At 40.7% G+C, this 24,400-nt stretch overlaps 1 protein-coding gene across 3 annotated transcripts in view; it reads left to right on the forward strand.

Moving 5' to 3' along the window:
- Window positions 1-5,451: 5,451 nt before the first annotated feature.
- The window catches only part of BCL2L13 (BCL2 like 13), a 51,656-nt gene continuing 32,707 nt past the window's right edge, over window positions 5,452-24,400 (forward strand). Inside the window, exons 1-3 of one of the 3 annotated variants that reach the window (XM_060245790.1) lie at window positions 5,452-5,552; window positions 18,872-19,060; window positions 24,103-24,204. In XM_060245790.1, coding sequence (XP_060101773.1) covers window positions 18,940-19,060; window positions 24,103-24,204 — 223 coding nt within the window. In that variant the 5' untranslated portion in view covers window positions 5,452-5,552; window positions 18,872-18,939. Of the gene's footprint in view, window positions 5,553-6,615; window positions 6,755-18,871; window positions 19,061-24,102; window positions 24,205-24,400 lie in introns of those variants that run through there. The other 2 variants (XM_060245792.1, XM_060245791.1) reach the window with 2 other exon arrangements.

Consider the following 24,400-nt stretch of genomic DNA (forward strand, 5'->3'; position numbering starts at 1 on the left):
AGATTCGAGGACCAAACAGAAATAACAAGCTTTGTATATATGGTTATCATTTGTTTGGGTTTAATTCCATTTCATTGTATCTGAAGAAGTGTGCTTGTACATGAAAGCTTGTATTGGGGTGGGCAAACCTGCATAACATAAGAGCCACATAGAATAAAGGTAAGATGTTTGAGAGCTGAAAGGGAAGGAAGGAGGCACATAGATGGGGGAGAGAGGTAGAAAGAAAGCAACTTTAACTTTAAACATTCTCCAAGCCACCAGGTGACTTGGAGAAGTGATTTAGAGAGAAAAATGTCCTCTCTAAGCTGCCAGCGGTGGTGAGGGCTTCAAGAGCCACACAATATGTGTGAAAGAGCCACATGTGGCTCCCAAGCTGCAGTTTCCCCCACCCCTGGCTTATATATTGAATAAAAAATTTTGGTGCTCTTAAAGGTGCCACTAGATTCTAACTTTGTTCTACTGCTTCAGACCAACATGGCTTCCCACCTGAACCTTTCCCTACTAGATTCAGGTGGATACCCATGTTGGTCTGAAGCATTTAAACAAAGGTTTATTTTGGATATAAGCTTTTGTGTGCATGCCATGCACACCTCTTCTGATACACTGAAACAAGACTTCCTCCACCATTACATATGGGGGGGTGTGTTTAGTTGCCAGGAAATGTTAGTTAGAGTAAGATGTGTAAGTAATTAGGCAATAAGTATAGCTGAGGTTGGATTAAAACAGTAGGTAAGACCTGTGAATAGCAGCAAGTTAGCATACAAATACAAAAGCTAACAAACAAATGTTCATGCACATGAAAGCTTATACCCAGAATCAAACTTTGTCTTAAAGGTGCCACTGGACTCAAACTTTGTTGCTTCAGACCAACCTGAATCCAGCTTTCCCTACTAGGTTTGCCAATCCCCAGTTGGGGGCAGAGGATCTCCCAATTTGGAGGCCCTCCCCCCTCTTTAGGGTCATCAGAAAGTGGGGTGGGGGAGGGAAATGTTTACTGGGCACTCCATTATTCCCTATGGAGACCGATTCCCATTGGGTATAATGGAGAATTGATCTATGGGTATCTGAGGGGCTGTTTTTTGAAGTAGAGGCATCAAATTTTCAGCATACCATCTGGAGCCTCTCCTCAAAAAACCCTCCAAATTTCAAAAAGATTAGACCTGGGGGTCTGATTCTATGAGCCCCAAAAGAAGATGCCTCTATCCTTCATTGTTCCAAATGGGGGGAAGGCATTTAAAAGGAATGTGGTACCTTTAAATGTGATGGCCAGAACTCCCTTTGGAGTTCACTGTGCTTGTCACACCCTTGCTCCTGGCTCCACCCCCAAAGTCCCCAGATATTTCTTGAGTTGGGCTTGGCAACTCTATTCCCTACTAGACAATAAATGCATGTAGCTGTGCTGTGTAGGAGAAATTTACCCTGAATTCAAAAACGTGAATTCCCAGTGGCTTTGGAAGCTGTAATATTCCATCAGTAGAACAAAACTCAAGGCCAATAGCCCCGTGGTGCAGAGTGGTAAAGCTGCAGTACTGCAGTCTGAGCTTTCTGCTCATGACCTGAGTTCAATTCCGGCAGAAGCTGGATTAAGGTAGCCAGCTCAAGGTTGACTCAGTCTTCCATTCTTCCGAAGTCAGTAAAATGAGTACCCAGCTTGCTGGGGGAAGAGTGTAGATGACTGGGGAAAGCAATGGCAAACCACCCTGTAAAAAGTCTGCCGTGAAAACGTCACCCCAGAGTCGGAAACGACTAGTGCTTGTACAGGGGACTACTTTTACCTTTTTAGCACCTTAAAACAATCCCTCCCGCCCCCAGGGCTTAAGCTTTCCTAGGTCAAAGCTCTCTTCCTCACATACCAGGGTGCATTTGTTCAAAACTCATTGAATCAGTAATGTGACTTGGACAGCGATTTTGTACTTCTTTTTTCTTCCTGTTTTGTTTGTTGCATTTTTGTTACTACAAATCTGAAAACAGATTTTTAAAAAATGCTGTAGTAGGGTAATTTCTGCAAACATGATTCCCCCTCCATTTTAAATAATTATTTTAAAGCATAGTTCTATGTTGTCAGGCATGCAAATGAGACCTTCTCTGTACAACCCTTTGTACTTGTATTATATTTTCTTCCACCATGGGCCTCAGGGGAGTTCCTCGGAGGCCTGTTATCTGGATAGAGAGTAGATCCAGCAATGGTCAGTTTCAGCAAGGTTACAGTGGCTAGTACTGTATTCTTAGACCAAATCCTGTTGTTTTGTATAAAAATATACAAATATTCAAGATTGCTCAGGGCAGAATTACATCTGATACTTGTTTTTTCTTAGCTTACCCCCTAAGTGGGGTTAATTTTTTTCCGCATAGGAAACGATACATTTAACTTTTTATTATGCTGTTCAAAAAAGCACACCACGGTAACCTCAAATAAACTGTTTTCTCTCTCCCAGCTTTCCCTCCTACACTGAAAACTTAAGAGGAAAGAGTTAAGATCTTTTGTCATGCGACTTTTTCACTTCAGATTTCAACTACTTTTTGTTTAAAGGGGGGGACTACTTTCAACTGAGTCTAATGCGTAACTTGGCCCCCAATGTATTTATTATTTATGTTATTAGATTAGATTTGTATCCCACCCTCCCCAATGAAGCAGGCTCAGGATGACTAACAGATCAATAGAGATATAAAAACATAAAACATGATAAAACAGTAAAAGCATAGAGGTGCTATATAGTGATAATATCATAAAATAATACAGTACCATTAATACAGTAGATAACTAGATGGTTCTAAGGTCATCTTCATTATCACAGGTTACATCCAATGGTCTAGGCGGTGTTAAATGCAGGTTCTCATTTCAACTGCTACATCGAGCTCCAAGTTCAGCAATTAAATGCAAGATGGAATAACTCGGTCTTGCAGGCCCCACAGAACTGAGAGGGGTCCTGATCTCTTCTGGGAGCTCATTCCACCAATAGGGTGCTGCCACTGAGAAAGCCTTGGCCCTAGTTGCCTTCAGCCTGGCTTCCTTTGGCCCAGGGATCAACAGGAGATTTTGAGTCCCTGAATGAAGTACTCTCTGGGGGACATATGGGGAAAGACAGTCCCAAAGGTAAGCAGGTGCCAAGCCATATAGGGCTTTAAAGGTGAAAACTATCACCTTGAAACAGGCAGCCAGTGCAGTGCTTTCAGCACAGGTTGTATGGGGAGCCCCAATAGCAATCTGGCTGCAGCATTCTACACCAGCTGAAGCTTCCAGATTTGAGACAAGGGCAGCCCTGTGTAGAGGGCATTACAGTAATCCAGTCTCAAGGTGATGGATCACAGTCTCTGTAGCATGGATCACAGTTGCCAAGTCGCTGTGCTTGAGGAATATAGCAGCCACTGCCTCATCCACCAAAGATGGTAAAAGGCGGATTTGGCAGTGGCTGCTATCTGGGCCTCCGTCATCAAGGAAGGCTCCAGAAGCACCCCCAGGCTCTTCAAACTTCATAACTAATCTATTTTGCAACTCCGGAATTAGTTTCATAATTACTGCATATTTACTACCTGCTTCTTATGATCCATTAATTGCATCTGATGCAGATGAAAATTTATGATGGAATAACTTTACAATGCCACAAGACTCCTGTTTGTGTTAAGAAAAGTAGTTTTCAGGCCTTTCAGGTTTATCTACACTGTTCAGATTAATTAACAGTAGGGAACAGTCAGTATCTCTCTGACTGGATCATGTACTCTTTTGACTGGATTCTGTTTTCATATATGGAGTGCAACATAACACACCTATTCCTTGGAAAACAGGGCCATCTGTCCTGTCTTCGTAGTAATCCCCTCTCCTTGTTTATAGATAGTATCTTCCAATTGAATGTATCACTAGGAATCTAACTAGGTATCGGTGACCAAGACCATGTCACATAGACTGTGGCAGATGGACATGGCAACTTCTCTGGATTTAGACAGTTTGTTACCCACATAAATGCCCCCACTTTAAAAGGCCATCCAAATAATGGCTGCATTACATATTTTTGCTAACAATGGTCTAATTTCCTTCCATTTCTTCCTATAAAAATATATGATCATTTTTATTGGGTTTTGCTAATTCTTTCAAAAGTGTTAATGTTCCTTTACTGTGCTGCTTTATAGTATTTTGGTACTGGTCTGTTTGTGCTTTTTATGTCTCTTGCTTGAAATGAATTTAAAGTATGAAGAAAATGGAAATGATACTGAAATATTTCCAGAGCATTTACTCATAAGGTAATAAAACAAGGCTCTTTTATGAGTAAAAGCTGCTGCGTTATACAGAATCACTCTTCCCGGTCCATCAAGGTCAGTATTGTCTGCTCAGACAGACAGCAGCTCTTTGAATCTTATATTTGTACCATTTTACCAGATAATTTTACTTCACTGTCATTGGTTCTTAAATCTGTACCATCTTGCATTCTGGGCCACTGCCTACCAGCTACGTATGGCTCTGCTCACTGTGCCAGATTCCTTGTCTGATGAAGTGTGCTTAGAGAGCACACGAAAGCTCAAGTTCTGAATAAAACTACGTTGGTCTTAAAGCTGCAATTGACTCCTATTTTGTTCTACTACTTCAGACAAACAGGGCTACCCACTTGGATCTATCTCTAGGTTTCAAGGCAGAGATCTCTCACTTTACACCTGTTCACTGTTTCTTTTTTCACCTGGAGATACCAAGGATTCAACCTAGGACCTTCCTGCATGTAAAGCAAGGACCCTACCACCGAGCCACAGTTCCAATGACAAAAACCAGCACTTCAAGATATAAGAGAACCTGTTGACCCACGTGAAAGGTTCCTCCCATAATGCCCTGCGAGAAGATTCTTGGCGGAAATTACAATCCTACCGCTTTGACGCTCAGTGACAGAGGTAGAAAAATTCAGCTACAACATTAACTTCCGGTAGCAATCGAAAACCTAGTTAGGGGCAACATCGCTCTGTCCCTTTATGACGAACTCTTTACATATTTCTGAGTGGAAATCTACGGTAGAAAAGCGGTTCAGTTTTTAGCACGGAAGTTTTCCCATAACATTTTCCTCCTTATCTCTATAATCGTGGGCAAACGTTAGCAGGTGGGAGTCACCATGGCAGCCGGCGGAGAGAAGGGAAACTCGCAGGTGACGTCTATCGGGGTCCCCCCCTCCCTCACGTCGGGCTTCCTTGTCGCGACGGTGACGACATGGCAACGCTTTCTCGGTGCGTGCTCTGTAGCCAGCCCTCCCCCATCATGGCGGCATTCACAGCCACCGAAGCTGCACTTTGGGTCAGATTCAGGGAAGCGGCGTGCGCGCGCGTAGCCATACACGCGGCCCAATGGAACGGATGCTCTCGGCAGTCTCGCGCGCTCTCGCTCTCTCTCTCTGTTCCCCGCTTTGACCTCATCTTCCTTCGTAATCTCGCGAGACTGAGGTAGAGGAAATAAATAAATAAATAAATTAAAAAACAAACCACCACAAAGCAAAAGTGGTGGCGAGCGAGGACCCCGTTCGGCTTTGTGCGCGCGGTCACCCTCGGTCGCGTGCCACTCGGAGTGGGCGGCTCGCGCTGAGGTGCGTGGCGGTTAGCGTGCCCTCTGGGGCGGGGGGAGGGGGGGGGTAACCTGGTGTGTGCAGTAATCAATACGAGTAGTAATAATCCTCAGGGACGTAGATGTGGGGGAAGAGCTGCCGGGGATGCTGGAGTTATGTGGGGAGTGGGGGTGGCTGGTGTAGATTTGTATATATTCGCAAGTTCTATTTCTCTGTGTTTTCCCCAGTTTTACTTCAGACGTTTTTGGTTTTCTCCCTGCCTGTGTAACTCAGCCTCCTGCTCGGTTGTGTACGTGCGCGCGCGCGTGGGGGTTGATTCCCCCCCCTCCTTTTTTAAACTTTAAAACACCCTCAGAGCCTTGTTCCCTCTAAGCTGCAGAGTCTTGTGAGCAGAACTTCTACTTTGTGAGCTACTGGCATTAAAGTTGTGAGCTCCTGCATGAATTCGTGTGCTCTGGTCATCTTTCCTGAGCTAAGACAAAAATGTGTGAGCTGGAGGCTAAAAATCCGTGAGCTAACTCAGCGGGAACACTGCCTCACAGGTGGTTCCTGGGTTGCTTTTTCATTGCCTCTTGCTACCGACTGAGTGAGGGGAAACTTTTTGGGGGGAGGGGGAGTCAATGTTTCGTCTAAGCTGTGGAGTCTTGTGAGTGAAAACTCTACTTTGTGAGGTACTGGTATTAAAGTAAAGCTGTTGCATAAATCAGTTTGCTCAGGGGCCATCCTTCCTGAGCAGGCTGAGCTAAGACAAAAATGTGTGAGCCAGGGGCTAAAAAACGCTAAGCTAGCTCACATGAACTCAGCTTAGAGGGAAACTGGCGTTGGTGTGGAAAGGCACAGATTCTCCTCCACCGAAAATCGAAGGCTCTGAGTGGGCGTTGTGTCAGTCCTGGCTCTGCTCAGACAGGAGCTACCTCCCAACTGTGGCATGCTGTGAGGGAATGACAAAGAAGGCATCCAGAAGGTGTTAGCTTGTGGTGAGTTTTGCAGGGAGCCTGGTCCACAGCAGGGAGTGGTGATGCTGTCTGCTGCATGCATGAGGATGTAATTGGCCTGAAGAGCAGGCCCCACCTCTTCTGTGATCAGTGGACAATGGTGTGTCCTGTCAGTCTGTAACTCTGTTGTGTTCACGGAGAGTTTCTGCCTGTGGAGTGTGCGTGTGTTGCACATTTGGACTGCCTTGCTTCCATCATTTGCTTGCAACAGGATTTACTCATCAGTTGGTAAGAATAGCATTCTTTGCATGGGCGGGATAACAGCATCGAGGTGGGGATATCAGCATCGAGGCCTTTTGTCTAAGCCTGTTTTTGCTGGAAAGGCCTGCATAGTCGTTTTTGGACCCTGGTGTTACAGAAGGATAATAGCTCTACAGAATGTTCCCATGACTGCCTGCTGGAGGGGTGTCTGTTCTTCATGTACTGAAACAGAAATTATGGGTTTTTATACTTGCCAGTGCTTGTTGTGACTTTGGTTGGCTGGAGAGATCTGCTGCCTAGGATTTCTGCTTGGATGTGCAATGAAAGCACATACAATAGGAATGACAAGACCCAGCAGCATTATTGACTAACATCCTGCTTTGGCTTCTTTTTCCGTGCCTGCCTAGGTACAGGTGTGTTTGTTTATTCACTTACACTATTTATAGTCCCCCTTTCTCACTGAGACTCAAGGTAGGTTACATACTGTCAAAAACTATCAACAGCATGAGACATCCAAGAAACAGTGCAGTGAAATTTGGGTTACAGAAAGTTGAAAACAAACAGATGCTGCTCTTTGGTGGAATGTGGTGAATATTTATTGTGTGTTCTTAGGTACGTGCAATGCCAGTGTGGATGAGAACCCAGCTTCTGTTATAATGCTGTACCTAGAACTGAACAGGAGAAAACTGTTTGTATGATTGTTAATCATATCTGTGAAAACATTGATTTAAACTGTGAACTGGGTGGTGAAACCATTGGAGGAGATAATTTAGTTTAGTCAGTCAAAAACTTCATGTTTATAGAAGATTGTAACACGCATAACAAAGTTAAACTGCAGCTTAGGTTTTTTACTCCTCCCCCTGTCATTTCAGTCCTTTGAGAGAGAGCCTCTTGTTAAACAACAGTTCCTTAAAATTCAAGAATAATTAAATGTTAAAATACTTTGCCTTCTCTGTTTTAGTAAGACTTGCTAACATTGCACTTCTACTATTCACTAATGATGCATTGGGACGGAAATATTTTCCAGGTTCTGAAAATGCAGACCAACACAGCTACTCTCTGAAACGGTCTCAGAAGTAAATAAACTAGTCTTAGATGCCATTTACTATCAGTTAAATACAAAAACAAAAGTTTTTGTAGTATGTTTTGTTAAGACTAGCCAGCATAACATAATACATTGTATAAGCTGTCAAGAACTCCTCATCAGCTTAGGTGTTTAAAAATAAACAAAAATGTGGGCCGGAGGGAGGAACAAAGTTACTCCAGGTGATTATTCTGTGTTATTATGTGCTCCTTTGTCAGCATTTTGGGTAGAGTGCTCAGGCAACTTCTGTGGATACAGGATTTGTGTGGTATTTACTTCATTTATACTCCCTCTATGGTGACTCAATGGATGAGATCACACAAGAGATTTGGCACAGAAGTATCCCAGCTCTGAAAAAGCTGGCTCTCTTTGACCCGTGCCATGACATTCACACAGCACCCACCCTGGTGCCGGGAGAGGCTTGGGTCACACATGTGCAAGAGGAGCATTCAGACTGCTCATGCGCATGCTGGGTGGGTTCATTGCACACATGGCTGTTCAGACAGACGGGAAGTTCCAGGTAGCTCTTTAATCCAGTTCCAGCCCATCCTAAAACAGGGTAGGTATGGGTGGGACTCGGGGGGGGGGGTGGAGGTAGATTTGCACATGTGATTGTGAACACTAAATCTGGATGGGAGACATGGCTAGGTCAGGTCAAATCTCTTGTGTGATCACACCCAATGTGACTTACATTGTCTCTCCATTTTATCCTTGCAGCAACTCAGGGAGGTAGGTTAGGCCAGGAGTATGTGACTGGCCCAAGATCGTCCAGCTAGCTCCCATGGCAGAATGATGATTTGAACCTGGGTCCTCCAGATCGGAATCTGACATCCTTAACCACTACACCACATTGGTATCATGTGTACCCATTGTATTTTGGGAAGACGGAGCAAAACATGGAACACACCTAACTGAAAAATATATAAACTAATACATAATCAAATGTTTGTTTAATCTTGAACTGTTCACACAGGTCCCTTAAAGGGCCAGGAGCAAAGGGAAAATGCAGTAGCTCTTCTTTTAGCAGTACTGAAGATTTATTTTTTATTGATGCACTAAGTAATGAGTCAATGTAAACCAAACTTCGGGATATTTAGTTTTACCTAATGAATCATCCAGTTATGTCTTGCTCTTTTTAAGCTAAATTCTGGTTACTGAATTTCTATTTCTGTTTCTTTTTCAAAGTTTTCTCTGGTGTTTCTGGCAAACATGGATAGTATTACCTAGTTGTCATAATCTTAAAGTAATTATAAATGACTTCATATAGTTGTATAGTGCCTGGGATCTCTTAAAACTGAAAGCTAGAACAGGGGTCCTCAACCTATGGCCCGCGGGCCAGATGCGGCCCGCTGAGGACGTTTATGCGGCCCGCCGGGTTATGGCAAAATCAGACCGGAAGTGACGTTCAACCTAAACTTGCGTTAGCAACGCACACTTCCGGCACTGGGCTGAGGTGGCGGAGACAGAGTGTGAGGTGATACCGAGGTGAGGTGAGTTTCCAGGCCAGGGTGTGTGGTGTGGGGAAGGGAGAGAGATGCAGAAGACGGAGAACTAACGGCCCGCGGCCTTGTACAGTAACGGCAGTCCGGCCCTCCAACAGTCTGAGGGACAGTGAACTGGCCCCCTATTTAAAAAGGTTGAGGACCCCTGAGCTAGAACATAGTGGGGCCCTTTGCCTAGAGGATTATAGCCATTTTATTCATGGTAACTATTGTTTTACCTGGTTATTGATGTGTAACCCATTTATAGCATAAGATGTCAGTAGTAGCATCTGTGAATGTTAATCTGATTTTTAAAAAACGTGTATTGGGTTTTAAGTGTTGTTGCCTTGCATGTTTGTGTTTATCTTTTGACACTGCAACTTGCTGCTGTATTGTTACCCACCTTGAATCTAATGAGGAAAGATGTGATATAAAAGTTATAAATAGATTAAAAATGATGACTCCATGATTTTGCAAGTCTGAGCATCTTAAAGTGAAACAAAAATTGGAAAGTTTGGTGGCAGTGAAGGGGGAGATCACCTACAACCTGCTTTCACATAATAAACTCAAATTATTTGATTATTTTCAAATTTTTGTCTCGATCAGATGTAGAAGAAAATAACACTCTTACAATCCAACCCTAAAGACAAAACACTCTTCTAAGCTTGTGGATTTAGAAGGGTGTCACTGGTTAGGAATGCGCTGTTCAGTGTGATACTTTGTTGTATGTTCATTGTAAGAATTCGCTGTCATTTTTAAGTTTGGGAAAAGCTCACCACAATATAAACGAGCGCTTGCCTACCTTGTTACATTGAATTTTCTTCAGCAAAGGTGCATGTTCTTTTAAGCCTTTAAAGTTGTTTGGTGATATTTGCTTTAGAGATTTAGACCCTTGTCTAGCATGCATATTCATGTGCCAGTCAGTATCCACTGTCTGTGCAGTAGCCTACAGAGTTTTGTTTTTGTTAATGGTGATTTTATCACTGCCATTTCTTTAGGAAATGTCCTTGTTATGGCATTATGTTTAGTGTTGCATACCATCTTTGACTGCAGTTCTGTGTTTTTTTTTTAAATTGGGACATCTAAAGAGTGTGTCAGGGCACGTTATTTTAATTAATACTGAAAGAAAACTTTTTAACATCTTGAACTGATTCATATTTCCTGGAAGTTTCCTGTCAAAAGTTGCACAGTTCCCTTTATGAGTAGTTCCATCCTAAGTAGAGTTACCCCTTCAAAGCCCATTGATTTCAGGGGTTTAGAGACTGTGTTGAGCTGGATATATTAACTCCAATATGTAAGTAGCCTGGGATAGCAGCTGTGATGTATGTTGTACCAACCCAGTTTAAAGAACATTTGTACCTGCAAATCTCTGGCTTTAAAATTTTTTTTTAAAAAGCCTAGATCTCTGATCAGAAACACCAAGATGTGTAGATAGCTGGACAAGGCTCTGTTCTCACCCCACTGGCTGTTGGCTAGTCTCGTTTCTGCATCTGTTAGTCTGTTCCTATTCTGTTCTTACCTTAAAGTTGGTAGCAGGGCAGGCAGTACCTATCAGGCCAGGCAGTCACCAGTTACATACTCTAGAGAACTGGATATATTACTACTGGACATTGCTAGAAATTGCCCACTCCCATTTGATGTCCATCTCACATTGTGGAACTACTTATTACTTGGATTAAAGAAACTGCTGTAAATATGCCATTCTGTGGCAAGGGAAACAAGCTGTCTAGGGGATTGTTGTAAGTCACTACAGCAGAATCATCAACTTGGAAGCAGTGATTTTATAGAAAATTTAATTTCAAATCCCTAAATCAGTGATACCCTAAATCAGTGATATTCATTCAGTGACTCAGGAGCCACCTGTGGCTCTACTGACCACTGTTCTCCAATGTGGCACTTGCCCCATATTTCAGGAGTGTGGACAAGACTCTTCCCTGGTGGGCTTGGGGTTGGCAGTTGAAATAGTGACTACCAGAGCAATGGGTAAGCTGCAAGCCTCCTTGAGGTTCTGGCTTCATGCCAGGAGTGGAAGTAAATGTGGCATTGTTGGTTGAGAATAATTGCTAATGTGGCTGTCCTCAAGCTGCCGAGTAAGTACCACTGGCTGCCTGAAACTATATAATCTGATTTTTCTTGTTTAAAGTTTGATCTGGTAAACAAAAACTTGAACGCTTATGATCCAGTATAAAAAATGTTAAAAACTGTTTGGTTAGGAAATAAGGAGTACATCAAATATGGGTTAAATGTTTTACCAAAATGCAAAGCTTTATGTAAAAGATATATTTATGGGAATAATGCTTGTAAAAATTTAAAGACAATATAGGATGGATTTTCCTTATGTTGTTTAAATGTAAGGGGGGGAAACCCAAAGGGACTGCAAACTGTTGATGCATCAGTTTTAGCCTACCTAAAGTGATCTTATTTACATGGTTATTTATTCACTTCATTCATATTCCACTTTTCTTTCCAATGGGGATCCAAAGTGACTTACATCCTTTTTCCCTCCTCCATTTTATCTTCAAAATATCCCTGTGAATTCAGTTAGGTTGAGAGTATGTAACTGACCCAAGATCACTCAGGGAACTTCCACGGCAGCGTGAGGATTCAAATCTGAGTCTCCCAGATACTACTCCAACGTTTACTGTGTGACACGCTATACCTATGGCTGTCTACTCATCTATTTCTATAGCAATGAGGATCCTGTGAATTTAGGGGGAGGTGTTTGTGAGTTTCCTGCATTGTGCAGGGGGGTTGGACTAGATGACCCTGGAGGTCCTTCCAACTCTGTGATTCTATTTCAACAGAATTTGACTCATTTCCAGAGAGGCCCCTGGGGCAGTTCAGTTCCACTGTTGCTGTCCATAGCATTACTTGTTAGTTTCATATCAGCTTGTAGGATCTCTTTCCCAATGTGAAAGAAGACATATAAATAAAAATTCATCGTGCACTGGGTGTGCAGGTTAAATCACAACCAGTCAGGTGAGTTCATAACGATTTTATGCTTAGGTTGTTATATGTATCAGTGGTTTTATCCCATTCCTGTTTACAATTAGTGAGACTCAATTCTCGCACGCAATTCTTAGGGATAATCATCTGAAAGACTTTAATTACTCTTTGTATTAGCAATGACAGCCTGAATAGCCCAGACTAGCCTGAGTTCGTCAAGAACCTGGAAGCTAAGCAGGGTTGGCCAGAAGTTAGCACTTTGATGGGAGACCACCAAGGAAGATTGGGGTTGCTGTGCAGAGGAAGGTGATGTGAAACTACCTCTGTCCATCTCTTGCCTTGAAAGCCCCATAAGCCAACACCATGAGTCAATTGTGACTTGATATTTACATTATTGTTATTTACAATGGCAGCCATTAATTATTTTATGAAACAATGAATCTTTTAGGAACAAAATTTTGTGCAGAAATGTAAAAATGGTGGAGGTATTTACAAAAAGTTTTCTATCTCATATCTCTGGGTGGAGTGATAGTTTCCTCTTGAAACTCAGTCTGATTTTTTTTTTAAATATAAAATTTAAAAAGTAGTAAAATGAGTTAGGTTGAGAGTATGTAACTATAGCGGCCCCCTATTGGTGGAACCAACTTCCGGAAGAAGTAAGAGCCTTGCGGGACCTTGTCCAGTTCCACAAGGCCTGTAAGACAACTTTGCTTCAACTCGCCTTCAGCTGATAGTAGTATATGAGGATACTCAAGCGGGCTGAAGATACTGGAATTAACACTAGCACCAAACTGTTTTAATATGTTTTAATTGTTTATATTGTTTAATGTTTTAATGGTTAGAATTCAGCATTGTAAATGTTTTATTGATGTGAGCCGCCCTGAGCCTTCTTCGGCGGGGAGGGCAGGATATACGGTAAATCCAATAAAATTAAAATAAATATATAAAATAATAAAGTGGAAGTTTTACAATCCTGATAAATGAGTTCAGTTGATTTCTCAGACATTTAGTTGAAAATTTCAGTTTTGCAAAATGAACTAAGTATGCAAGCACATAATTGGCTAAAGACCTCGTGATTTCAATCCATTTGTATATTTAACCTGTTTTTCTCCTTCTCCTTGCCATAAAGAAGCGTTAACTGACTGTTAATACTGAGGTTGGACCTAAATTGGATCCAAGCAGTTTTTCTCCTGGTGAAAATAGAAGCATGGGTCCCCATTGATCACTAAAAAATGTTACACTGGGAATCATTGGACCTGCATTTACAAAAGCCATGTGGGAGAAGCTGTAGTAAGGAGAACTGGCAAGAATGAGTGTAAAAGCTGTTTGGATCCAACCTTCTGTGTTCTGTAGTACTTGAAACAGTTGTTATATTGTAGCTATTCATTCAGTTCTGCAAATAAAATCCCACAAACCTGCCTGCCTATGAATACCGATTTAAATTATTTCATAGAATCAGAGTTGGAAGGGACCTCATCCACTCTCTGCACAATGCAGGAAATTCACCAATTCCACCCATGACACCCAGAAGATAGCAAGAAAAAAACCCTCCCGGATCCCTGGTGAAAATGGCCTGGAGAACAATTGTTGCCTGACCCCATAGCACAGGGGTGTCAAAATCATTTTTATGGAGGATGGATCTGACAAATGAGACAATATTGGGCTGGGCCATGCTTCAAAGAGATTAGCACTTTTGCAATATTGTGTCAGTCTCTGGTAACTGACACCTCTTGCTCTGAATTTTTGCATCAAAATCTGGAGACAATGTCTGCAATCTTGAATATGCTGTTCAGGGGTTGCTCAGGTGTGCATCTGTAAGTTGCAAACCTACTTCTGTTTTATTGGCATTCATTACAGAAATCTCATGGTTAGCGCTTTGAGCCTAAGACCCAGAGGAAAACATGAAATGGTTGGACATTGCGAGCTTTTGTACATAAGATATTTCATGTGCTGGTAAAGATCATGTGAAGGCACCATGACACAGACTAAGGGTTATTTTTTGTCTGCAAAACTATAGTCTTCCACAGAGAAATAACCACAACTTCTATGAGGCAATGCAAGAATACAAAGACAACAATGTATAGTGGTCAGTATCGGCCTACTTATATGGGAAGCCTCAGCCAATAGAGAAAATAGCAATTGAGCAAGCCTAGCAAAGCAAGGTGAGATGCAGAAGGATGAGACCTTATTCGGCTGGACCTTGCTTAAGAGAGGGAGAAGAAAGCAGATGACAGTGAGTTGCTCGTGGGCCTGACAGGAGCCCTTCAGGGACCTGATTCCACTTTTGGGCCGTGTGTTTGACACACTTGGGACAAACAGCTTTTCCCTGGGCATGTAAGAAAGGGCCGTGAAAACCAAGCACTGATGCAACTCTTCCTGCCCTCCTCATGATTCATCTAAGTTCACAGAGTCAGCCTTGCTGTCAGATGGCCATCTAACCTCTGCTTAAAAACCTCCAAAGAAGGACTGCCTACCACCTCCTGAGGAGCCCTGTTCCACTGAGGAACTATTCTGTCTTCCTAATATTTAATCAAAAATTATTTTGATTTAATTTCAACCTGTTGGTTCTGGTCCAACCTTCTGGGACAACAGAAAACAATTCTACACCATCCTCTATATGACAACCCTTCAAGTACTTGAAGATGGTGATCATGTCACCTCTCATTCGTCTTCTCTCTGGGCTAAACATACCCAGCTCCTTCAGCCTTTCCTTGTAGAACTTGATCTACAGACATCTCACCATCTTTGTTGCCCTCCTCTGGATGCAATCCGGCTTGTCTGTGTCTTTAAATTGTGGTGCTCAAAACTGAACACAACACTCTAGGTGAGGTCTAACCAGAGCAGAGTAAAGCAATACCATCACTTCACATGATCTGGACGTTTCTGTTTAGGCAAGTAGGTCTGAAAAACCTCAGCTTGAGAACCTGGAGAGCCATTGCCAGTCTGAGTAGACAATACTGACTTTGATGGACCAAGGGCCTGATTCAGTATAAGGCAGCTTCATATGTTCTTCATATGTTCTGTTGATACAGCCCAAAATCACATATGGTCCCCTAAGACCCCTAGATCCTTTTTGCACATATTTTATTTATTTATTTATTTGTTTGTTTGTTTGTTTGTTTGTTTGTTTGAGATTTATATCCCGCCCTTCCCACGAATGGCTCAGGGCCATTCAAAACAAGGCTTTCCCACCCTATAATGATGCAATAGATTTTTCTTACCTAAATGCAGAACTTTACATTTATCCCTGTTAAAATTCAATTTGTTTTAGCCCAGTTTTCCAGCCTGTCGAGATCCTGTATCCTGACTTTCTAATGTATTTGCTCTTCCAATTTTGTATCATCTGCAGATTTAATAAGCATTTCCTCCATCCAAATAATTATAAATTATTTGGATGAAGATATTGAACAAAACAGGTCCCAGGACAGATCTTTGAGGCGTTGCACTTGTCACTCCTCTCCAAGAGGATGAGGAACCATTCACAAGCACTTTGGGGGCACATTAGCAGCTTTGTGACACACTGACAGTTTTCATGTAATTTATGTCCTGTGTGTCCAAAAGGTCAAGTGACTATTTATAAAGCTGCACATAATTAGTCTTCTATCTTGGTAATATCAGTGCTGTAAAACTGTTAATTTAATACTCTTAACTATAAGCAGGGGTGGCCAAACTTACTTAATGCAGGAGCTACATCGAATAAAAGTCATATGTTTGAGACCCACAAGACAGGAAGGAAGGCAGACAGGCAAATAGATGTGGGGAGGGAGAGGTGGAAAGAAATCAATTTTAAATGAATTCTACAAGTCGCCAGCTGGCTTGGCCTGGAGAATTGATTTAACAGATAAATGCCTTTTCCAAGCCAGCCAATGGGGTGGTGGGTGAGAGCCACACAGTATGTGTGAAAGAACCACATGTGGCTCTCAAGTTGTGGTTTCACCATCCTTGACGATAATGACTGCCTAGAAACTGGCAAGTGGGTTTATGGTTACTTGGGATGTGCAGTCTGTTCTTCCAGGTTTAAGTTTAGTGCTCTGCTCCTTGGCCACATTGATAATTGAAATGTCTTAAAAAATACTTAGCTTTTGGAATTTAAGCAGTAGAACCATTGTGTTCTGCCCTAGCACATGTCACTTTGTGAGGCAGCTCTTTCCCCCATAAGCAATATTGAAGCAGCAGTGCTGTAACTTTAAAGGCATTTTGGCAGCACAAAAGATGTTTGCTAATGTGTTTTGAATTGTGAGGACAATTATGTTAGTGGTTTTCAGGGTTTTCTCGCTAGTATTTTGTATATAATTCATAACTGTAATGATTCTGCAGCAAGGGAATCCATCAAGGGGAATAGCTTGTAGAGGCTTCCAGGCATTAATAAACAATATGAGAAGAAGAAGCTAGGCTTCCCAGAGGATTGTCTTAACAGAAACTGTTATCTGTTCCTGCTTACAATAATGAATGAAAGCCAAAGATTAGATAGTAACTGACTGAAAAAGGCATTGCTCAACTTTTTTTTTTTTAATCTGTAGAGAAGTTGTATTCTTTGCCTTAGACTTTGCTGCAGAAGATAGAACAGGTCTAATGGCATCTGAATCATTGTTTTCAGGGAATTTGTCCCTGTGCCGAAGAACAATAGAAGAGACACAAGATAAACTTTCAGTACTCATTAACAGATGAAAGGAGTAATATCACTGGGGCCAGTGGCACGCTCTCAAGAACGCATATAAACATAACTCCAGTGTTCTGTGGTTGATCTTCTCACTAATTGGTAATTTGTAAAACCAGTTTTTACATGGAAACTGAAATATGGCTGATGTAACACTAAAAGGAATCCTGATATGATCCTGAAAATTTGACCTATCATCATAACTGACTTAAAAAACAAGTGGAAAGTATTACATAATTATGACTAAACTAATTATTGCTAAGGAAAGGTTGCCATATTAAGAAGCCTTGACTTCCGCAATTACCAGCCTCAAAAATGATTACAATTAATATTGTATAGAAAACTTATTTAAATATATTAATTCTTAAATTATCAAAACCTCTAAATTATACAAAATACTAGGAGCATCCAATCCACCACAACCAAAGTCCTTAAAATTATTAACACAACTTAATGGAGTGCTTCTTCAAAAAAGGTCCAGGTGGCAGTCTGAGAAGTGAATGAAAGTCTCTGGAGTCTGTAACTTCTAACAGCAGTCCTTTAGAATGCAGCAAACATAATATTCAGACGCAACAAGGTCCCACTTGTTCCCTTGCGTCACTTCCACTTCTTCGAGCTTTACAAAGACATTTTCAAAAACATGGTAAGAACTCATGCAGTTCCCATTTGTTTCCAGATGCTTAGGCAAGCATTAATTTGTGTTAAAAATTTAAGGACTTTGGTTGTGGTGGATTGGACATTCTAGTATTTCATATAATTTAGAGGTTTTGATAAGAATGGATACATTTAAATAAGTTTTCTATACCATATTGTTTAATTGTAATCATTTTTGAGGCTGGTAATTGCAGAAGCCTTGTGGCTTGGATCTCTGTCTCTAATTTCCGTGATTCTCTGTTTGGTTGCACATACTGAGAAACATTGTCCGCATAAATAAATTGTCTCAGTGTGAAAATAGGGGTAAGGATTGCAGAGCACTTGTGTTGCACTGGAAATTAACTTGCATTGACATTTCATCAGAACTACTATGGTTTGGGGCTATAGTAGTATTGAATTGAGACATGTTCTTTGTGCACACTTCTCAGGGAAGGGAGGAAAGTGAAATATTTCTCCCTCCATTTCTGGTATTGTTGCTTTACTGTAGTATAAGTTTGTTAGTTGACACATTGTGGCTTCTTATGAATCGCCTGTTCATCAGTAGAAACAGAACTTTTAAGAGTGAAGAATATAGGGAACATAAATCTTGGCAAGTCTCTCAGCCATTTAGCATACCCAGAATGGGGGTATTTTAGCCTTATTAGCCAAATAAAACGTGCTATGATGGCAAGTTTCTGAACAATAGGCAGCAGTCAAAAGCCAGTGTGATCCATTTCAAAACTAATTGGAGTCAGCAGAACAGAACGTGAAAGCTTTTCCTGTACTCCACCTCTTTGGATTCCAGGTAGTGATGGGGTGTGCATTTTTAAATGGTTCCCTCTGAAATACAGAGCTCCCTAGACAGAGAATGAGCTTGTCAAGAGCTTCTCACTTTCTTTTAAAAGAAAGACAGCTTTTCACTGCTGAATGTACTGTACTTTGAAAAACTGTCAAATTGATAAGTTACATGGAACGAATGATGGCATATGTAGAGATACATCTCAAAGTCTGCCCACCCCCTTTTAAAAAGCTGTCTACTGGTGTATTGCTACCTCTTATTATACTGAGATATGTTTTACAGTATTTGATAATACTTGTAGGCAAAAGAGAAATTCAGTGATGTATTCTCTTGGGTTTTATAGCATTTAATATTGCATTAAAAGCCTAGTCAACTAACTTAGGTTAATATTTTGATGATTCTTTTATATAATATTTTTTCCCGTCAATATATTTCTGCATGTTGATATGTGAATTGGTTGTCCTTCTAATTTATGTGTACTGGCTTAACTGCATTGTATGAATTCTTGAATATGCTTTTAAATCTTAACGTTTTAATTTTTCAGTGTTCAGGTCTTGAACAGAGGAGAAACAACGTGGTCTATCATCCTGTGTAGCTTTGGGAGCCAACCAGATGGCATCTTCTACTTCTGTGCCTGTAGGTTTTCACTATGAGACAAAATACGTTGTCCTCAGCTATTTGGGTCTCTTGTCCCAGGAGAAGCCTCAGGAACAGCATTCTCTGCCAACTCAAGGTAGTGTTTGTTATTTACACTTTTTTGGGGGGAGGGGGATTAGCTATAAAATATTTTCTATACTTCAAATGTGGAAATGTTGCAAAATAAAATAATGAGTTGTTGGGGACAAATAAAGAAAAGGAGGATAGTGACCTTTTTTGTAGTGGTGGGGGTAAAATCTTATTCATATGGCACAATGTATGTCCATTAGGCCTGTTCTCAGTCCTCAATCATTTCATTTCATAACATTTTAAAATGTTAAGTGTGTGGGTAATGTCTAACTTATAGAGGGGGTTATGGAAATATCATCTACTCTAGATTCTCATTTTTAAATAACAGAGTATATTCTTCAGTATATTTATAGTTACCATTCTTGATATGGAAATAGCTTCTAATACCTTTCCAGCACCTTTCCAGCCTTGTTACAGTTATTAACTTTTCTAATAATGTTATTGTACAGCTACAGTTGCTTGTAACTAATGTGAACCTTTTCCATTTTCCTAGTAGTTTAATGCAATTCCTTCTTGATTTTCTAGGTTTTTAGTATTTCATTTTGTGCATTGTATTGTAAAGTTTTGATGGTTATAATAACTTTAAATCTGCTCACGCATACAAAAAGTAGAGAAACATTTGCCTCTGCTGTCTTTAGCTGAATCCTCATGTTTTATCTATGTGTAGATGGGGGGATGCATCTGTAACTTTTAAGGCTGGAAGAACTTCTACCTCTAGGAGTCAGCAAACATGGGCAGAAGTAGCACAGACAGAGCTCCCTTCCCACAAGAGAAACTAATTACATCTTTTCTGTTGCCTTACTGTATCTGTAGATATTTTGGTACAAATAGAGCTAAGGAAGGTAGTTCAGGTAATGGTGGTGCACCAATCGGGAAACTAGTAGAAAACACTCCTGGATATATCAGGAGCACAACAAAATTCAGGAATATGTTGTCTGTGAACATGATCTTTTAGCGATTGTAATCACATCTAGAACAGGCAAACCCTGATGTCCCCATTCTTTTTAACTGAGAACCCAGTCAATATCTTGTCTGTCATTGATTCCATTTGTTTTAGATTCCTTGATTCAATTATGCAGTATGATGTGAAGTCTGTGAATCAAGCTAATGTGACAGTTCTAATCAGTTTGATAACTACAGCCCTACAAAAGATGGTGTGAAGGAACGGGCTTGCAGGCCGTTCCCTCTAAATTGAGTTAGCGTGAGCTAGCTCACAGATTTTTTGCCTCCAGCTCACACATTTTTGTCTTAGCTCAGGAAGGTTAACCCCAGAGCACAATAGTTTATGCAGGAGCTCACAACTTTAATGCCAGTAGCTCACAACTTTAATAACAGTAGCTCACAAAGTAGAATTTTCTTATAAGACTTTGCAGCTTAGAGTAAACATTGCTTACAGGCCTTCTTGTTTCTTCTGGTTGGACACCCAGAAGGTTAGAAGAACTCCACAACAACCCCAAGTATTTGCACGGCGGTGTTCCCCTTCCTTTCACTCCCCTGGGGTTCCATTTACAAACCAGGCAACTACCAACTGCAATCAATTACTCTTCAGAGTAGATCCTGCCAGATGGAGCCATACGTCTAGCTCTTTGTGCTTGCATTACTATTTAGAAGCCCTACCTAATTGCTGTGTCTCCCACTTTGCCTCTGCAAGCAGAAGTGAGAGTGATCTATTGTGTCTTCACAATTTAGAGCTGTTGTGGTCCAGGGATGGAAAGCTTCTCTGCTTCCTCTCCCTGTAACCACTCTTCAGACAGCAAGTTCAAATAGGTGTGGTGTTTTTTTTCCAGAGACTGGACTCAGAGCATTTAAAATTTAAAAGAGTTTAATGAATGAATAAAAGAATACACTTTTTAAAAAAAGCAAACTGGACTTAGCAAGGAAGCAACAAAAAAGTGCTAGTTTTTGGTCCCTACTTTCTAAATCATGTTGAATGTTAGGACAGGCAAGATTTATTTGAAGTTGCACTAAGTTAGAGTTCCTCATTCCCTTATGCTTCCAGGTTGGGACTCCTTTCCACAGTCCCCTGCCTTGTGGACAAGATGGAGCCCATCGGTGAAAGCTTAGTTCATCATGACATGTGAGCATCTGAAGAGCTGCCCAAAATGAAAGAAGAAGCCTTTTTCCTGTGTGCAGAGTTTTTGTAACTCCTTCTTTCCCCTCCTCTTGGGATGACCTTCCTGTCCCAAAGGAAGAGTTTTCTTCTGTTCTTCCCAACTTTAAGGGTCTAGGTGTGGCTTAGAAGTAGGAGTTGAGGTAGTAGGCCATTAGCATGGCTAAGAGCTTGAGTGCTCTGTGCTGGGAGTTAGCCTAGTTAAGAATTTGAGTGCTCTCTTCGGGGAGTTTGATAGTTCCTATCTCTAACCTCCCTCCCTTCTATGGAGAAAGAGCAGTCATGTTAATTGAAACATTGGGGTGAAAACTTGGGTGCAGGATGTTTCTCCACCAATAGCTTTAATTTTCATCATTGTGTGTTTATCAACCTTATACCTAGAAAAGGATATTCTTGTATTGTCCTTTGCAGTTGTACGGTTTTGTAACAGGGCATACTGTGCTACAGATCGGAACTGACAGATTCTCCTGTAATGAACTAGCCTGTGCTACCAATTAAAAGAATAAAATTATTTGCATTTTTCACTTAGGAGAAATGCTGGAATGGAAGTGTCACCGTTTGAGTTGCCTTGTCAGTAAAGCCCAGCTAAATATGACTTCCTGCAGAGTTTGGTAGTGCTGTTCTTGAACTGACCGGAGGGCGTCACCTTAGAGCAATATATTATTATGCTATATTTCTCTGGAAGCTGGCAAGCCTTTTCTGGTTATTTAGGAATAGCTTTGCAAATAGAAGAAAAAATGGGTGAAATTTAGTCGCAAGAATATCCTGGTGTGCTGAATCAATTCTTGGAATTAGAATGGGGTGTTTCCTGTAGCTGTCTACCCCATGAACATCTAATTTGTTAATCTTTGCAGTATTGCCTCTTGGAAAATTATGCAATGGAGAAGCCATTAGCAGCTCTGAATAGTTGCTTGAGTGTTGAGTGGCTTTGAAGGTGGATATATTAATGAAATAGAAGACATAATAGTACAAATTAGTTGGCTAAACAGTACTTCTATGTGCTGAAATTTCTTTTCATTTTCAGCATGGTTTCTTATCTACTATGACAGCTTGTCACATGTGATCAGTATCTGCGAGTCCTGTGGAAACAGGTGTTCAGCTTAATGGATTCTTTTGCAGTTGGGCAGGACAAACTTTTCTTGTATAATAGTAATGTAGCCTTTCTCAAAGGCAGGTATTGTGCAGATACTTGGATGGCCAGAATGAGCTCTCTATTGTTGAAGGAACTGCTCTTTTAGAAGTTGTAATGTTGCCAATTTTGTCATGGTGCTGCTCCATGGAAGGTTAGTCGTAGTACCCCTGGTCTAGAGCTTTGTTTACCTGCCTTGTAGTCTGAAGATCTAGAGATGCAATCAACACCTAGAACGAAATAAGAGTTCAGTGGCACCTTTAAGACCAACACTTTGCCACTGAACTCAAACTTTGCCGCCAGGATCTATTATCAACACCTAGGAATGACTTCTGGCCAGACCCAGCCTACTCTTATCCTTTAGTAACATTGGACACTTTAGGTGTTTACAGGCAGTGCTCTTGTTTTTCTTACATGTTGTTTGGGAATATATAGCAAGGATTGAAGCTGTTAGGATGAGGTGGGTTGGTAGAATTTATGACCTGAGGGGGGACTGTGATGCTGGTTCTTCCCACTGTTGCTATCTCTTTAAACTAGAACCAGGCCTGTCTCTCTAACCCCAGTGGTGGTTGATATTGGACTTTATCTCAGTAGCATACTGCATAGAATCATGGTTTGCAGTTTAATTTCTTTTCCATCCCTGTTTTTTGGGGGGGAATATAGCTATTAAAACCTTGGCATAAAACACTTTGCCCTCACTTTGATTTTTCAGAGGCAGTTGAATACGGTTTTATTTAGGAGTGCATTTGGTTAAGTTTAATCCCGATTTTAAATCTTGGTTTTATGTTTTTTTTATGTATTTTATTTATGTTTATAAGTTGCTTATGTTTATTAGCCCCCCCCCCCACATATAGAAGGTGGCTAATAAATGTTTTAAGTAAATAAAGGCTTAACATTTTAAAACTTAGGCCAAAAGGGATGTGAGTTGATAGGTAAAGTATTTTGAAGCAAATCCCCTTGTTCCTGAATGCCAAAAATAATATTGCTATAATTGTATATATTTTAGAAGAGGGAATTTCGACTGTATTACTTAGACCGTTCAAAAGGCTACCAGTTAATGTATTTGATACATTCATTTATATATTGAATCTTGAAAAGCTGAGTCAGAGAATCAGTCCTTGTGGTAGAATATGTGGGAAAAGAGGCACATTTTAAAAAACCCCTATCTTCTACAATGTTGGTCGATGAAATCTGTTAGAAGACCATAAATAAAACCTGCTAAGTACATTAGGTTTTCTGTTGAAGAAGAATGTGTGTGTGAAGTTCTGTTTATTTTGCTGAGGAGAAAAGCATCAGAAAAATTACATTAATGTATTGCTTTAAATTGGAGTGTTGAAGGGCTTTATCAACCAGTGTCTGTAGGATTAGAGATTTGCTTTCTTCTTGTAAATGTTAGTGTTTTGAATAACAAAACATATAAGGTTGCATTTCAGGGAAATGGTGTTAATTCTGGATTATTAATGGACAATGTCTGAATTGTGAATAGTCATTGCTTCATTTTTTTTCTTTTGCTGTATTTAAATATACTTTATTTTGTATTTACTGGTTTTCTGATAGATTTTTTTCCTTCACTGCAAGGGATTTGCTGCATATAGAGGTATCCCTGACTTGGATGATGTTGTGACATAAACACTTAATCCCCATTCCTATTTTTATGCAGTACTTGTCAAATGTGAGAAATGAAGCTTTTTTTTTAATTTGCTTCAGTAGAATTAAGTGATTTTTGGTTATTGTTTGCTGTCCTTCCGCCTTATACATGCCTTGACAGGGCAGCCTCTTAGCTGAGCTCTTTGATTTATTTCAATGACAGATCCATCTACAGGCTCCCAGGCTTTAGATAAGGAGGTTCTGGAGAAAGTTAAAGCAGAAATTGAGGAAGAATTGAAACATCTTGATGAAGAAATTTTGGAAGGTCTGTGTATATTGGTGGATTTTCTTCTGTATCGCTAATGTTGTTCTGGCTTAAAGTTGAGGTTTCCTACTTGCAAGTCTCTGTAACTTAGGCAACTCTTTCAGCCTAATATGTAGTTTAAAATGCAAGTGTATCAGCGAGCAATACAGCTTTATTTTCTTGTTACATTATCTGATGAGACAAAATGGCAGCCTGA

This window comes from Heteronotia binoei, chromosome 8 (genome assembly GCF_032191835.1).
Source record: "Heteronotia binoei isolate CCM8104 ecotype False Entrance Well chromosome 8, APGP_CSIRO_Hbin_v1, whole genome shotgun sequence".
NCBI lineage: Eukaryota > Metazoa > Chordata > Lepidosauria > Squamata > Gekkonidae > Heteronotia > Heteronotia binoei.